At 41.8% G+C, this 14,679-nt stretch overlaps 1 protein-coding gene across 1 annotated transcript; it reads left to right on the top strand.

The window, feature by feature from the left end:
- The first annotated feature begins 266 nt into the window (after positions 1-266).
- Positions 267-14,434, top strand: COPS8 (COP9 signalosome subunit 8). The gene is made up of 8 exons (XM_053284516.1): positions 267-484; positions 1,838-1,908; positions 3,483-3,531; positions 5,153-5,285; positions 7,831-7,938; positions 9,839-9,901; positions 11,967-12,008; positions 13,089-14,434. The coding sequence occupies exons 1-8, from the start codon at positions 401-403 to the stop codon at positions 13,166-13,168; spliced, it is 630 nt and encodes a 209-aa protein (XP_053140491.1). The 5' UTR covers positions 267-400; the 3' UTR covers positions 13,169-14,434.
- Positions 14,435-14,679: the final 245 nt, after the last annotated feature.

The raw sequence follows: 14,679 nt of genomic DNA, 5'->3' as shown, positions 1-14,679 counted from the left end.
GCGGGGTGGGGGGAGAAACGGCGATGCCAGCCCTAGATTTCTTCGTGGTCTCCTATGGGCAACTGCCATTTTTTGCCCCTCTAAGAACGGGGGGGGGGGCATGGCATCAAAGGTAGCTGGGGAAAGTCTAGCATTGTTTAAAGGCCGGTTTCCCCAGAGGTGCCGCGTGGCGTCACTCTGTCAACACCACATTTAGGCCGGAAGTGGCGATAAGGATCCTCGTGGGGCGATGGGGAGCTCTATGTGCTTTTCCGAGCAGACCTCGGACTACGTCATCTCAAGGGCCGGAAGTAAAGGGTGAGGGAGAGCGCGGGCGTCAGCCTCGAGGAAGGCCCCCTCGCCCCGCTCGCCTGGGCCGCGCTTGCGAAGAGGGGAGTAGAAGTGGGCGCGGGGCGCGAAGATGCCAGTGGCGGTGATGGCGGCGACGAGCGGCGCCTTTAGCTACCGGAAGCTGCTGGAGCAGTGCGAGACTCAAGAGCTAGAGGTAAAAGTCGCCGGGGTGGGCGGAGGGAGGGAGGGAGGGCGCCCTGGAAGTGCCGCGGCGGGGAACAGCATGTCCGCTGGCGAGACTTTAGCCTCCCGCGCTACACCCTCCTCGTCGTCCCTCTTCTCTGCTGCTGAGCTCTGTGAGGCCCTGCTCAGAAGCATCTGGCCCGGCTGCTGCTAGGACAAGTGAGGGTGGGAGGGCCTCCCTCGGCCCACCAGTGAGGATCGTCAGCAGCCCGCCCCTTCCAGGGACTGCCTGAGGGCTGTGCTGGGCAACTCAGGGAAGCCCTCATTCGGGGTGGCCGCCCCGCCCTCCCCCCCTTACGGGCCACCTGCGCCGCTTCTTGATGGTGAGAGGCTCGCCTGGCTGCATCCTGCACCTAGAAAACCAGCGAGAAGGGTTTGCGCCCAGCTTTTAGCCCGCCGTGTAGGTTTTTCTGCGAAGAGAGCTCGTGTGCCATGTTAGTCCCTGAGACATAGGCCCGAGACGCATGGGCATCGGATTTTAACTCGCCTAAGCAATGTCCGGTTGTCTGAAGTCTCGGTAGGAGGGGAAAGTCTCGACTCTCGCCCTCTTCTTTGGCTTTGAGGGTAGTTCATGATGGTCTTTCAGGCTACACCAGTTTCCTGTGGCCTTTGCTTGCTAGCAGACTGGAGTCTCAGCTTTTGGTTAGGGGTGTCTTGGTCCACTGTACTGACAACCTTATCCCTCTCTGTGAAGGCACAGCTGAACTGACCTGCTTCTTCCTCTGTAGTTTGCCACTCAACTCAGCTACTTGTTTCCTTAACTTACCTTCTTTTGAGACCGGGCTGCAGCAAAGAAATTGACATATATGTCAGGGTTTGCTAAATCCCACTTGTAAGGGAGCCATGGTGCCTAGATTAAGATTCAGAAGCAGAATTCTTTAATAAAAGTCTTTCTGTCAGGCAGCTTTGTTTCTGTTCCAAGTATGTCACTTGTAAAGCGAATAAAGAGAAGCTCATTCACCCAGACTGACTTTTTGGAATGACTTCTTGATTCAGAGAGAATCTGTAGAGGCCTGTTTATATATTACCTGACTGAAAGCAACTGGCACAATATGGCCTGGATGCCACAGCACTCTAAAATCTGTACTGTGTCTGTCTGTGCCCTCCTTGCATTAGCACAGATCCTGTTAGTACAGCCCACTGCCTCAGTGAGCAGAGGGTACTTACACACACATTGCTTTTGTTAATCTGCCATAGCAGTTGGACAGAATGCAAATTGGAATAGTTGAAAAAGTAGCAGAACACAGCAAAACTTGTCTGTGTCTTCTGTGGAATATGTACAGGGTATAATCTGCATAAATCACTTTATTTCTTTTCTTCCAAGGCCCCTGGAGGGATAGCAACACCACCTGTTTATGCCCAGCTCCTAGCTTTGTACCTTTTGCACAATGACATGTAAGTACGCATTCTTTTTAATATATCTGTACTTGGTAAGAGGAGTGTTCTGCAATTTATTTAGGAAAGCAACAGCTCAAGGACCACTCTAATACCTGAAAATAAGCACAAGAATGTTGTAGCTTCACTTCTGTAACTTTTTAACTTTAATCTTGTCATAAACAAATAGGGACAACTTAGGAAATGTGTTTGAAGTAAAGGTAAAGTGTGCTGTAAAGTCGATTTTGACTCCTGGCGCCCACAAAGCCATGTGGTTTTCTTTTGGTAGAATACAGGAGGGGTTTACCATTGCCTCCTCATGCGCAGTATGAGATGATGCCTTTCAGCATCTTCCTATATTATTATTATTCACATTTTATGTCCCACTCTTCCTCCAAGGAGCCCAGAGTAGTGTACTACATACTTGAGTTTCTCACAACAAACCTGTGAAGTAGGTTAGGCTGAGAGAGAAGTGACTGGCCCAGAGTCACCCAGCTAGTATCATGGCTGAAGGGGGATTTGAACTTGGGTCTCCCCAGTCCTAGTTGCTGCTTCCTGATATAGTACCAGTAGGGATTCAAACCAGCAACCTTCTGCTTGTTAGTCAAGCATTTTTCTGCTGCCCCATTAGGTGGCTTGTGTTTGAAGTAGGGATGTGAAAAAACTTATCTGAGAAAATCTTCCAAAAGTTTCTTTGGGGGGAACTCTGACATCCTTTTCAAACTTCCATTTCTGAACCCTGAAATACTCTTGGAACATCTTCAAATAATTTTTGTTGTTGTTTCAACCTTAGTATGAAGGTGGAAGATTCTATAGTACAGACACCAAAAGACTGCCTACCTGACATTCCTTGTAAAAAAAGAGAGTGCAAACTATATTTTATAGAAGCAGCTAATCAAGTATTGTTGCATTAGTCTGATTAGTTGTTTCTTGTCTCAGTTCCAAATATCCTCTACCCTTTTCCTCTAATCTTGTTCTCCACTTACCTTTCCTTCGATTTCTCTTGTGTCAGCTTTATGCCACAGGGCTCTCTACCACTTAATCTCTCTACTCTTCCCAGTTCTTAGCTATTTCCCATGTCAGATTTTAATTCCAGTCAAACTGACAACTTTCCCTTCTCACCTAAATTGGACTGCTTGTTTAATTCCCCGAGCAACGGAACATTCTGTGTCACCTAGTGTTCTTGACCAATTGTTGTTATTGCAAACCTCAGGCCACATAATAGAGATTCTCCCTCAGAAGAGGAGAGAGATATTTCTTCAGAGGCTAGGCTTGGAACGCTACCTAACTGTGAAGTGCACAGAGCAATTTTCCTAGTGTTATGGAAATCATTAATAAAAGTTGCCTGTTTTTCTGTCACTCTCATAGTTTCTACTATGTGCTTTTTAACACTATCAGTTTTCTTTTTACAGTCTTTGAAATGAAGACTTACATATGTTTGCTGTTACTGCAGCTTATATGAATGTGAAATGTTCCTGGGAGTATGAATCTTGTTCTCTTTAGCCTGAAGTTCTGTGCTTCTTAATATGTTTCTGGTAATAAATATTTAGTGCATTTTCAAAAAATATTCTAAACAAATTCTTTATTTTTATCAGGAATAATGCACGATATCTTTGGAAAAGAATCCCTCCTGCTATTAAGTCTGTAAGTACTTTTCAGTGCTGCAAAAGGGGAAGGTGGCATAATTTGTAACTTAGACCTATGGTATGTCCCAAAAGTGGTACCAAAAAACTTGCTGGTTTTTTTTAATAAAGGACTTTTCTAGTAACTAAATGGCATTTCTACTGTTAATACTGATGCACTATTTGGGAGTGTTGTGGATCATTGTGGTTCACTCCTTTTTACTGCCATTGTTATAATAAATTGGTATTAGTGTTTTATTTTTGTGTTTAAGGTTTAAGACCTTTTTAAAAACTTCATATTGCCTCAGGTGCTCGAAGCAGAAAGTGTGGTTTGAAAGTTGATGAATGGGTACCTATTTTATGTCTGAGCTCAGCCACTTTTCTAGAGTATGTTCTGGATGAGATGAAAATTGTTTTGACAGAAATGCATGCTTCTAACAAGAAATAGCCTGTCAGTGGTATGGCAGACTATTTCTTGTTGCAAGCATGCATTCTGTCATGACCCCTCTTACTTCACAGTAACGTTGTGTTCTTAGGCTTTAGAATACAGAATTTAGTTTTTTGCTTGGGAAGAATTGGAGAAATATCAGTTCTCCCTACTTGTTGCTCTTGAGTTGTCCAGTACTCTGTTGTGCAGTCTGTCCACTGGGAAGCAGGTTCTTTGAAGAAATACTTGCTCAAATATGGCTTAGGAGGTGCTTCCTAATTCCTCTCAGAGCCAGTTTGGGAGTTATGTTGAATATCACTTACTTGGGATGGGTTTTCTTGAGTTCTGCACCTATCATAAGAAACCAAATTATTTTCTTTGAAACACTTTGCACTGATCCAGCAGACTAGAGAAACTTTACGTTGTCTAATAAAATAAAACCACCTTCCCAAGAAGACTGGCCCTGTCATAGTCTGCTCCCTGTGCCAAGCAGCCTGCACTACTTGGGAGACATCTCATGCTTCTATGAATACATTTACACCACACCCACTGATCAGTGGCCTCTCCTCTTCACTGCACTAACCACTGCCATCTGTCTAAATGTGGAAGGCACTTTTTCTGTGTTAAAATGAGACACTTTTTTTTTACACACACACAAAGATGGGGGGCAGGTGCATGGGTGCATGTGCTTAATCACCTCCCAGAACAATTTATAGGTATCTTTCTCCCAGCTCCAAGACAGCTCAGTTATACTGCCTTCTGGCATCCTATTCTCCCCTTTCCCCAGTCATTCAGGGCTCAGGGATGAAACTATGTTTTCTGCATAATGGTGATGCTTTGGTGGCAGCATTCCAGTGCATCCTTGTTTTCTCCCTTGGGATGAGGATGTATTTGGGGAGGTGTGTATCAGTGTTCCCTCTAACAGGAATTTCCAGATGTTGTTCACTACAACTCACAGTATCTGCAGCTGCAATAGCCTTTGGCTGGGGATTCTGGGAGTTGTAGTCAACATCATCTGGGAATGACTGTTAGAGGGAACATTGGTGTATATGAAGCATCCTGGTCTGCAAAGGTTGGAGCAGGAGATGTGTGTTGATGTTTTCCCCAAGACACACTTTAACTCCTCTCCTGGCATATGGCTTAAATGGATAACAGATAGCTTTTAAAAAATGGTTATGGGGCTCTGTACTCATCTGTGTGTTGTTTTCCTTTGTAGGCAAATCCTGAACTAGGTGCAATTTGGTCAGTAGGGCAAAGAATCTGGCAAAGAGACTTCCCTGGAATTTACACAACAATTGGTGCACATCAGTGGTCTGAAACTATTCAGCCAATCATGGAAGCACTTAGAGGTACCAACATCTGGTCATACTCTGGTCATTTTTACTTGCTGTTACAATCGTCTGCTTTGACTTGCAAACCACACTACCAACATATCTTCTCAAAACCATGACACTACATTGGCATTGAGGTGAGGTTACTTTGCTGCTGCCCTCAAGACAACATGTTTTGATCAGAGTGCAAGCATATGCAGATTAGACCTTGTAAACTAAAGCACAAGATTTACAATGGGTATTGTGCACATTGTCAAGACAGAAGATTGCCCTACAGTGGAAGAGGTCATTGAATGACTGCTCCCCTCACTCCAAGACAGGGCTATGTAAACTGAAAAAGAGAGACCTTTTGGGGATTGTAAATCTGCATGAGGAGTGACCACATACTTCTGGTGGTCGACACATTGGGCCCAGGTAGCAAACCTGCTTATTCGTCTGGGGGAGACTGTTAGCTCAAGGCAGAAGGTTGGACACCAATAGTAGTTCCTAGAGAGGGAATTCACAAATTGGAGTTGATTGGCTAGACTGTGTTTGGGGTGAGGAAAGTGAATGCAGTCCCTTGAGTCTCTGCTGGTTTGGCCTTCTGGTTGCAGCTTCCTTAATCAGCTTCATCTTAGCTATTTTGTTGGTCTTGTTTGCAATGGGGTGGAAACCATAGATGCACTTAACCACGTGTCTCCAGGGTATCCCATATGCCTCTGGTAGCTTCTAGGTGGCTGTAACGGTAGCATTTTGGCTCTGATGTTGGTGGGGGGGTGGGCAGTGTCTGAGCATTATGGTTGCTCTCAATCTCTGTGGCCCTTTGTCTTGGGCTGCTGCATCAGTTTAGCTTTTTGGATGTGTGTTTCAGACTCTTACAATATGGACTACAATACAGGAAAACTGGACACATGTCTACTTTCGAGAACCTTCTGCCTTTTCTTCACAATGAGATAGTGCAAGCTCCTTGTTCAAATATCTTCAAGTGCCCAGCAAACAGCCCTGCCTATCATGCTAGACTCTAGAGCCGGGCTGCTCAACTTCAGCCCTCCAGATGTTGGCCTACAATTCCAAGAATCCCTGGCTGTTGGTCACTGTGGCTGGGGAGTATGGGAGTTGTAGTCCAAAAACAGCTGGGTAGCCTGAGTTGAGCAGGTCTGCTCTAGCGCAACCCCTGGTTGGCTTTGTTTGCAGTGTTTTCCTTACTTGAGGTTTGGGGATTTCCTGTGGGATCTGCACAAGACTTTCAGTATTCTTACAGGAAAGGAATAGCACACTCTTTTGAGCTCAAAATGAAACACAAATCTCCAGAATGTTTTGAGTGTTTCGAGCGCCATTTTGGATGGCTGTTTTTCTGTGAACAACTGGGCTATCAATTGGGGTCAGGAGTAGACCAGGCCTCCTCTCTGGACTTAGCATGTTGGCCTGCCTCGGAGGACTGGTCTAGTGACTCCAATCAGTAGACCAGCTCTCCCTGGAAAAACAGCCCTCCAAAATGGCACTTGGAACACTTGGCATGTTCCAACTCAGAACAGGGTTGTTCTGTTCCAAGCTGGAAACAGGCCCTTCATTTGAATCTTGGAACACTCGAAACAGCCCATTTTGAAGTTCAGAATGTTCCAAGCTCATAATATTTTGCACATGATTTTATGGAGTTCTTATTTGTTTTAGTATAGCTACCTCTCATTGTGATACACTCTGATGGCCTTATTTAGGTGGAAAATTGCATATAACTGTCAAAACTAAACTTAAAACACTCTAGCCCTCATGCATATACTGTAAGATTCTTTTCAACAGTATTTTTTGGGTTTCCTTACAGGACTGGTGCAGTACCTATTTTCACCATTAGATGGTGGCAACTTGCACTTTTCCTAAAGCATAACTTAGCTGTATAGAACCAAAGCCTGTGAGTAGAAAACTGGTTTTAGACTTAGCAGTTCTGGTGTCAAGTCTCTCCTCCTGCTGTGTAGTCCATTATGTAACATATAGTGGTGGAATTTGATGAAATTTGGTTTTGAGCCAGCATATTTTGGAATGTTGCTTATCCTCTCCTATTTGTGAAAGCTCTTTCCTGGGGTGTTGAAAATACAGGCACTCCCCAACTTATAAACACCCGTATTTACAAAGTTCCATAACCTATTAAATTAATGAAGTCCACAACTTAAAAATGCCAACCTGCGCATACACACAAGTCAACCCTCATAGGAACTATATGTGTTCCAAATTATGAACATGCAACTTAGAAACGAACTGCTGGACCACACCCCATTTGTAAGTTGGGGACTTCCTGAATTTGTACTTGGACATGATTTCTGATGGGTGAAGGGCCAATGCTGTAACACTTGCCATATACATATATATACATATATATAGCCTACTTCACAGGGCTGTTGTGAAAGAGAAACTTAGGTATGTAGTACACCACTCTGGGCTCCTTGGAGGAAGAGCGGGATATAAATGAAATAATAATAATAATAATATACTTCAAGGCTGTAGGGAATCTGACTTCATTACAGTAATACACAAAGTGTTTTGTAATACACGAAGTGATTTGAACATATTTTTACACCTATCTTTCTACTAGATGCAACCAGGCGGCGAGCCTTTGGACTGGTCTCTCAGGCATATACCTCAATAAGTGCGGATGATTTTGCAGCCTTTGTTGGGCTCCCTGTAGAGGAAGCAGTGAAAGGTACTAAAGACTCTACTTCTACTAGATGCTGATGGAGCATTACACACACAGTAAAACTCATAAAGGTTACTGTAGATACTGGATAGCCCAAATCTTCCAGTTATCATCAGATACCATGTCTACTAATACTACTTCTACTTCAGAAATTTAAATATTGCTTTTCAGTAAAAGTTTCCAAAGTGGTTTACATAGAAAAATAATAAATAAATAAGGTTGATCTGATGCATGTGATCCTTTTCACTTCTTCTTTACCAGCATCTCTTCCTTCCAGCACTTCTGACCACACAGTGGGATGTTTTATACTTTAGACCCTCTTCTGTTCTTGCAATCCAGGCTGGGGGGAAACCCTACATATCTCATAATAGGTGTTAGGGCTGTGCAGTCATATCTGTCCAATAGGAATATTTAACTGATATGCCCACTGTCACACATTATCTGTAGAATTTCAGATATGACAGGTTCATTAGTCAGAATTCTGAGTAAAATCCCTGCTGTCCTATTAAATCTTTCTACTTCCGATAGTAATATCAGAACAAAACCAGCCCAATGGAAGACTGTACTCCTGAAATAAGGGTTGAGGAGGCAACAGTAGCCCCCCAGGAAGCCCCTCCTGGCCCAGTGGCTGCTTCCTGGGAAGTTACCTTGGCCCCCCATTCTGGGGGTACAGTGCTTAAGAATGAGGTCAGGAGCCACCTTGGAGAGACTCTCTCCAAGTTGGCTTCTGATAAGAATTATTGGCAAAATTCAGAGTTGGTTTGTTTTTTGTAGGGATGGGGTATCATTATTGGATCAGCATTTATCTAATATTTCTGGTGATGCACAGGCCTAATAGTCCTATTGTCATGCATCTTTAGTGGCAGGTGCTTAAGAATATTCTTAATAATGAGAGGTTATTTGGAATAATCATTGGAATTGCATTTCAAGATTTGCATCCAATCTAGAAATGTCTTATGTTCTTTATGTAGCTGTAGAACTGTAATGCTAAATATAAAACATTCCTTACTCAAAAGATAAGAGTTTTGGTGAAAAACTCTAATTCAGATGCAACTTGGCAAGTATTCTCAGGGGCATGTGAGCAAATGTGCGTGGTTGTACTGTATTTTCCTTCTGGTATGTCTTAAATTTGGAAGTGTTCCTGTAGTCATAGGATGCATAACATTCCAACTTGGGATTTTGGCAGTTATTGAGATTAATGAGATTAAACTCAAGAGTCAGGCTTTTTATTTTTATTTCATCATCACCTTTCAATGATGATGAAAGGGCTTTATAATAAAATAAAGTAGAACATCTAGTCTTTTTGAACAGACTTGGTCCACTAAGAAAACACTAAAATGAAAGCTTATAATGAGGAGCAGCATCCAGACGAAGATTTGCACACAAGCTGAATGCTTGTGCATGGAGTAGAGGGGTGTTTTTTGCTGATTTTTCTGTGCTTGCCAAAAATATGTCCCTGAGAGTTGGGGGACTGTAGGGAAATATTTTTAGCAAATACACAGGGCTTCAAAGGAAAGGAGAATAGCAACAATTGCCACTGCACCCTGCACAAGTGGACTGCTTGTGCTAATCTGTCTGGATGCTGCCTGCCGTTGCTTATTGATTGCTTAAGGGTAGAAAACTGCTGAATAGATCTTTACTCCCATTTTGTTTCTGGTTTTCAAATGGTTAAATAAATTTTAGTCGCTCAATTTATGGCAAAGGGAAAGTATACCTGGGTGCAGTGAAATTATTTTCTTATTGTATAGAAAAAAAATGACAGAAATCAGGAAATGAGGGATTCTAGCACACTTTCACATGCTAGAATTCCTGGCTTTCAGATTTCTCCATGAGACTGGGAATAGGAATTACTTCCTTGTGAAGTGTCTGTGTGGCATTATAATAACTGAATATATTATGTTTTCAGGCGTTCTTGATCAAGGATGGCAAGCAGACTTATCAACTCGCATGGTTATGCCTAAAAAGCCTGGTAGGTGGCGCTCTTGTTCCATCAGAAATCTGGGCTGTGTGAGTGTTTTGAATTTAGATTCACTTTTTACTGTCCATTTTTTAGTGTAAAGTGTTCAGTTAAAAACCAGCAGGGTGTTCATAAAAACATAATGTCAGAAATATGAATTGGTGCTTTTCTCTTATGGGCACAGGCAGCTTTAATTAAGTGAATGTTCCAGAATGTGAGCTACTTGGGCCGAAGGAAAACAGGATGTGCCTTAACTTCTCTTCTCTGCTTTTGGCAGTAGAGATTCAGTTGAACAAGTTTTTCAGTGACCTTAACTGACATGTCTTTAAATGAATAAAAAGTAGCAAAAATTGCTTTGGTTGCCATATTAAAATATCGCCTAATTTGGAATTGGTTCTGTGATATTTCTGCTAACTGAATTAATGTTCTGTGCTGATGAGGTAAAGAATAGGGCCTGTCTTGTTGCTGATCATGTGTGGCTGAAGCCTGTGTGCGGCCAAGCCAGTTAAATACCTAGGGTGTGTTTGCAGTGTGTTCTTTAACTCTTTCTGAACCTCTATAATATTATACTCATGAAACATTTTTTTAAAATTGGTGATTTATTCTTTGGTATATATAAGTGAAACTTCAGTCCCATACTTTTTCAAGTCTTGGCTTCTTTAACAGTGGCAGGATTTCCTTGAAGTGAACCTCTGCTAAACAAAGGAGCCTGGAACTATTCTGTAGTATACTTATATCCTGCTTTTATCTTCTATAAACAGCCAAGGTTGTCTTATAACAATTGCAATCCAAAAGAGTGTACCCAATAGAAATAATCATTAACTTAAATCAAGAGCAATAAACTGGTACACAAAGAGAACAAATAATAAGGAAACTGTCTATTTCTCAAAGTATTTCCAAAGAGTTTCCTATCTAATTAAGCTATGTGGAAGCATACCCTTCAGGGCAGATGGTGATGCCTCGGGTTCAGTCTGCATATAAATAGAATGGAAGAAACAAGGAGCTGCAAATATAGTTGCATGGTCCAGAAAACCCACAATTTATTATTTTTTTCTTCTGTGGAGAGGGTTTTGCAATGCAAAGTAGAGCTCTAACTTAGTTGTATACCAAAGTTATAGGATTCCAGTCTGGATCTGTGTAGTTTGCTATGTCTCCTTGTCAGTGTGATGGAACAGAGGTTACTCTACACTTTCCTGGGATCTATCCTCAGTAGAAAGATTGCTCTGATCCCAGTCTAGGTGCATGCCACTCCTTCGAGGTAGGCTGCCACCAGTTAAAGACTGATCTAAAGCCACTGACCAGGCTTAGGCATGACTTCAACAACCTAGAGCTGCCTGTCTTGGGATTTAAAGGCACTTAACTTTAGACAACCCAGCTCTAGACAGCAATACATTATTCAGGAAACAACTCAACAGTAGTGAATGACCTTATGAGGCACATGGGGAAGTGTCTTGCTAGTAATCCTCCAGAGCCTGTTAAGTCAGACTGAAGCCACTTTAAGTATAAAACCAAAGCAACATAATCAGCAAAAAGACTGATTACATGTTCCTTATCAGTAATTTTTAACCCCCTAATAAGATCTTTATCTCTAATTGCCTGAGGTAATAGTTCCATTCCTTGGACAAATAATAAAGGGGAGAGGGAGATCTCGGCCAAGTTGTTAAGCCATTCTTTTTCCGCCAAAGTGGGGGCGGGGGGGGGGGGGGAATCACTGAATGTAGAGCATCTGTCTATATATTTCTAAGGTGTACCCATGACAGCTCTTGCAAGAGTTTTCAAGTGAGCTGCTGGCGGGGGGAGAGGAAAGCAGCAGCAGACAGACTTGTGGGTGAGGCAAGAAACAAACAGCGGGGGGGGGGGGATGGCGGCAGGTGGGCAGGGAAAGAAAATGGCCGGGGGGGGGGGGAACTAGAGCCCGGCTCAGCTAGTAGAAAGTAAAATGTGGGTGCTAATAAGCAACTTGTTTCTCTTCAGATCATATTAAAAGCTCTAAATGTTAAATATTAAGATCTAGATATTGATTATTAGTGCATTGGGACCTTTAACAGGTTTTAGACAGCTTGTGTGTGTGTTTCAGGTCCTCAAGAGCCTTTGTTTAACAGATTTCACCCATTATCAGGTATGTATGTTGTATTTACATAGATTGATACTGTTTAAGATGGGCTAGAATTGTGTTGCTTTTAAATGCAGACTTGCTTCACCAATTTTTAAGCACTGATATACAAATGTAAGACAAACCTTAGATGCAATACTAACTTGGGGCACACTCTAGTCCCTCTGAATTGGAGTGGATTGCCATAGGACTCAATGGGACCCTCTCTCCTCTCCCCAGCCTATCTTCTGCTGGGGTGCACAGTAACCTTCAAATGGAGACCATCACACTTCCCATATGTTGATCAAATTAGCTTCCTCCTCCAAGATTTTGCTTTCACTCTTTCAGCTATTTCTGAATGTTCTAGAAATACAGAAACATTCTAGTCGGTGGGGGTGGGTGGTGGGTGGGAATGCAAATATATACTCCTTAGAATTACAGATTACGTATTTCATTTGCAATGTAAGCATATGGGATGTTAGTTCAGGGCAAGCAGTGGTTACTTAAGAATATAATAATGCACTTGTGGGACAAAGTTTAATCCATATAAAGCATCTGATTATTAGCTCATGAACATGGACAGACTTCTGCACATTTACAATTAAACAAAATGTAGTAATGTTCTAGATTTTGCAAAGCCCCATTCCTGTATGGATTGGAATGTCATGCGTTCTGTGTGTGCGTAAATATCAGTGTTCCATGCTTTCTTATTATAAATTACCATTGTCATTTGTATGTATCTTTTTGGAATGAATGTTTTAACTTTTTAAATGTCCTATTTTGATATTGTATTTGCATTTGGTCCACTTATCATGAATTTGAAAGCAATGCCCAGTAACTTCATAGACTTGTGTGTTCTAATTGATATCAGGGGAATAAAAACAACAAATATTTATATACCGCTTTTCAACAAGAAGTTCCCAAACATATAAATAAAAATGACTCCTTGTCAAAAAGGGCTCACAATCTTAAAAAACATAAGATAGACACCAGCAGCAGCTACTGGAAGGATGCTGTGCTGGGGGTGGATAAGCTCAGAATTACTACTTGGATTGTTTTTATGTCGATTTCTTCTAATTCTCACCATGTTTTGTGCTGCCTTTTCAGAACCTGCTCCAGTCCCACCAATTCCTAATGAACAGCAGTTGGCCCGATTAACTGACTATGTGGCTTTCCTTGAAAACTGATAACTCATTCATGATGTCCTGTGTACTTCTAGACCCTTCGACATGTTATCCTGTTAAATGTTGCAGTGTATGCACTATTATGGACATGCTGGTATAAAATAGTGTTGTATTTCACCTTTACACTTATTTTGCTGGAGCAAGGTTATTGGTTCAGTATAGTTTCCTTAATGTTTATCAAACAGCAGGTGCAAGCAGTATTATGGTGTTAGGTTTGAAACCCTTTAATGTGGTGGAGACAGCTACACTTCAGCTGTAAATGCAGGGATGGAGAGAAGTGATTACCATTGCTACGCAGAATGAAAACCAAACATTGGAAGGATTGCTTGAAGACAAGGAAATCAGGTTCAGTGCATATCCAAGAAGGATCATAGTGGTGTTCCATAGGTAGTGGAGTTTGATTACTATGTACTAAATGCCATAGCTTGGTTCTGTTATAATGGGGCTCCGTAGTTCATTGCTTTTCCTACTTCTCGTTTCCTAATGTAGGCTCCCTATTTAAGACAAATGTTGGGTGCTCTACATAATAGTCCTCTTTTTAAAAAGAAACACACACTGATGATCAATCATTCTAGATCTGGGCAGATGTGGATATTTTTTCAGCAAAAAAGCTGGTTTTCAAAAAGCTTAATTGCTAACAGTATCCATATAATAGTCTCAGTGTCTTGACTTGTGATATTTTGAGGAAGTTCTCTCAAATATGGAGCCTGTATTTATTTAGGTCAGCAATTTCTGATTGCCTGTTCTGGCATCCTGGGAAAGTCTTGCCCTCACTTGAAAACCAATCCTATCATTGATGCATATGGGTGAAATTATACTGTCACTTTGGTTTTGGTAGAATATTTCTGGGTTGGAATACTGCTGGTATTAATTGCTACCTTCAGCGCTAACATGAGAATTTGAAGGAAATTATTTGCCATTCCCCTACCTCTAATGTCTGCATTTAAAGCACCACCATCCTTCTAAAGTCCCTTTCCTCTTTTTCCATCATTAGATGGTCATATTTAATGACCTGTCACTCGGAAAATGGCTGGTGTTTGTCCTCTGTAGTGACACTCTTCTCCTAGTGCACTACTACTGTACATTCTCATGATGTTTTGTATGTGTTGAGGTGTGAGAGGGTCCTGATATGTGCATAGTTACTTTGAGAGCCTCTTTATGAGTGGTAAACATTGATCTCAAGCTTTTATTTATTTGAAAATCTTTTAAAACAACTCTAAACAGTTGACGGAAACTTAATTTCAATAATATTAAAATATGTTTACACCACTGCAGTGTCTTATGTTCTTCAGTGTTTGTTCTAGTGATGGGTTAATATTAAACTCTAATTTCAGTGCTTTCGTGATTATCTAGCAATTACAGTGGCCTAGGTCACTGATCTTCACTGTTTTTTCAAGAGGGAATTACTTTGGCCTGTACTGCAAGAAGGCCATTCATTTTATTAAAGCATCTTTTATCTCATTTGTCTACTAAAGGATCAGGCTATCCTATCTACAGAGGTTTTAAAAAACAAA

The sequence above is a fragment of the Hemicordylus capensis genome, chromosome 1 (assembly GCF_027244095.1).
Source record: "Hemicordylus capensis ecotype Gifberg chromosome 1, rHemCap1.1.pri, whole genome shotgun sequence".
Taxonomy (NCBI): Eukaryota; Metazoa; Chordata; class Lepidosauria; order Squamata; family Cordylidae; genus Hemicordylus; species Hemicordylus capensis.
Note: the sequence above shows the minus strand (reverse complement) of the source record. Positions and strands in the feature narration are given on the sequence as shown.

What these genes read in the sequence shown, in the direction of transcription:
- COPS8 (XM_053284516.1), top strand. Translation starts at nt 401, where the DNA reads ATGCCAGTGGCGGTGATGGCGGCGACGAGCGGCGCCTTTAGCTACCGG. An exon ending in TCCCTCCTGCTATTAAGTCT is followed by an intron (nt 3,532 to 5,152) that starts GTAAGTACTTTT and finishes TTTCCTTTGTAG; the next exon opens with GCAAATCCTGAACTAGGTGC. An exon ending in CAGATTTCACCCATTATCAG is followed by an intron (nt 12,009 to 13,088) that starts GTATGTATGTTG and finishes CTGCCTTTTCAG; the next exon opens with AACCTGCTCCAGTCCCACCA.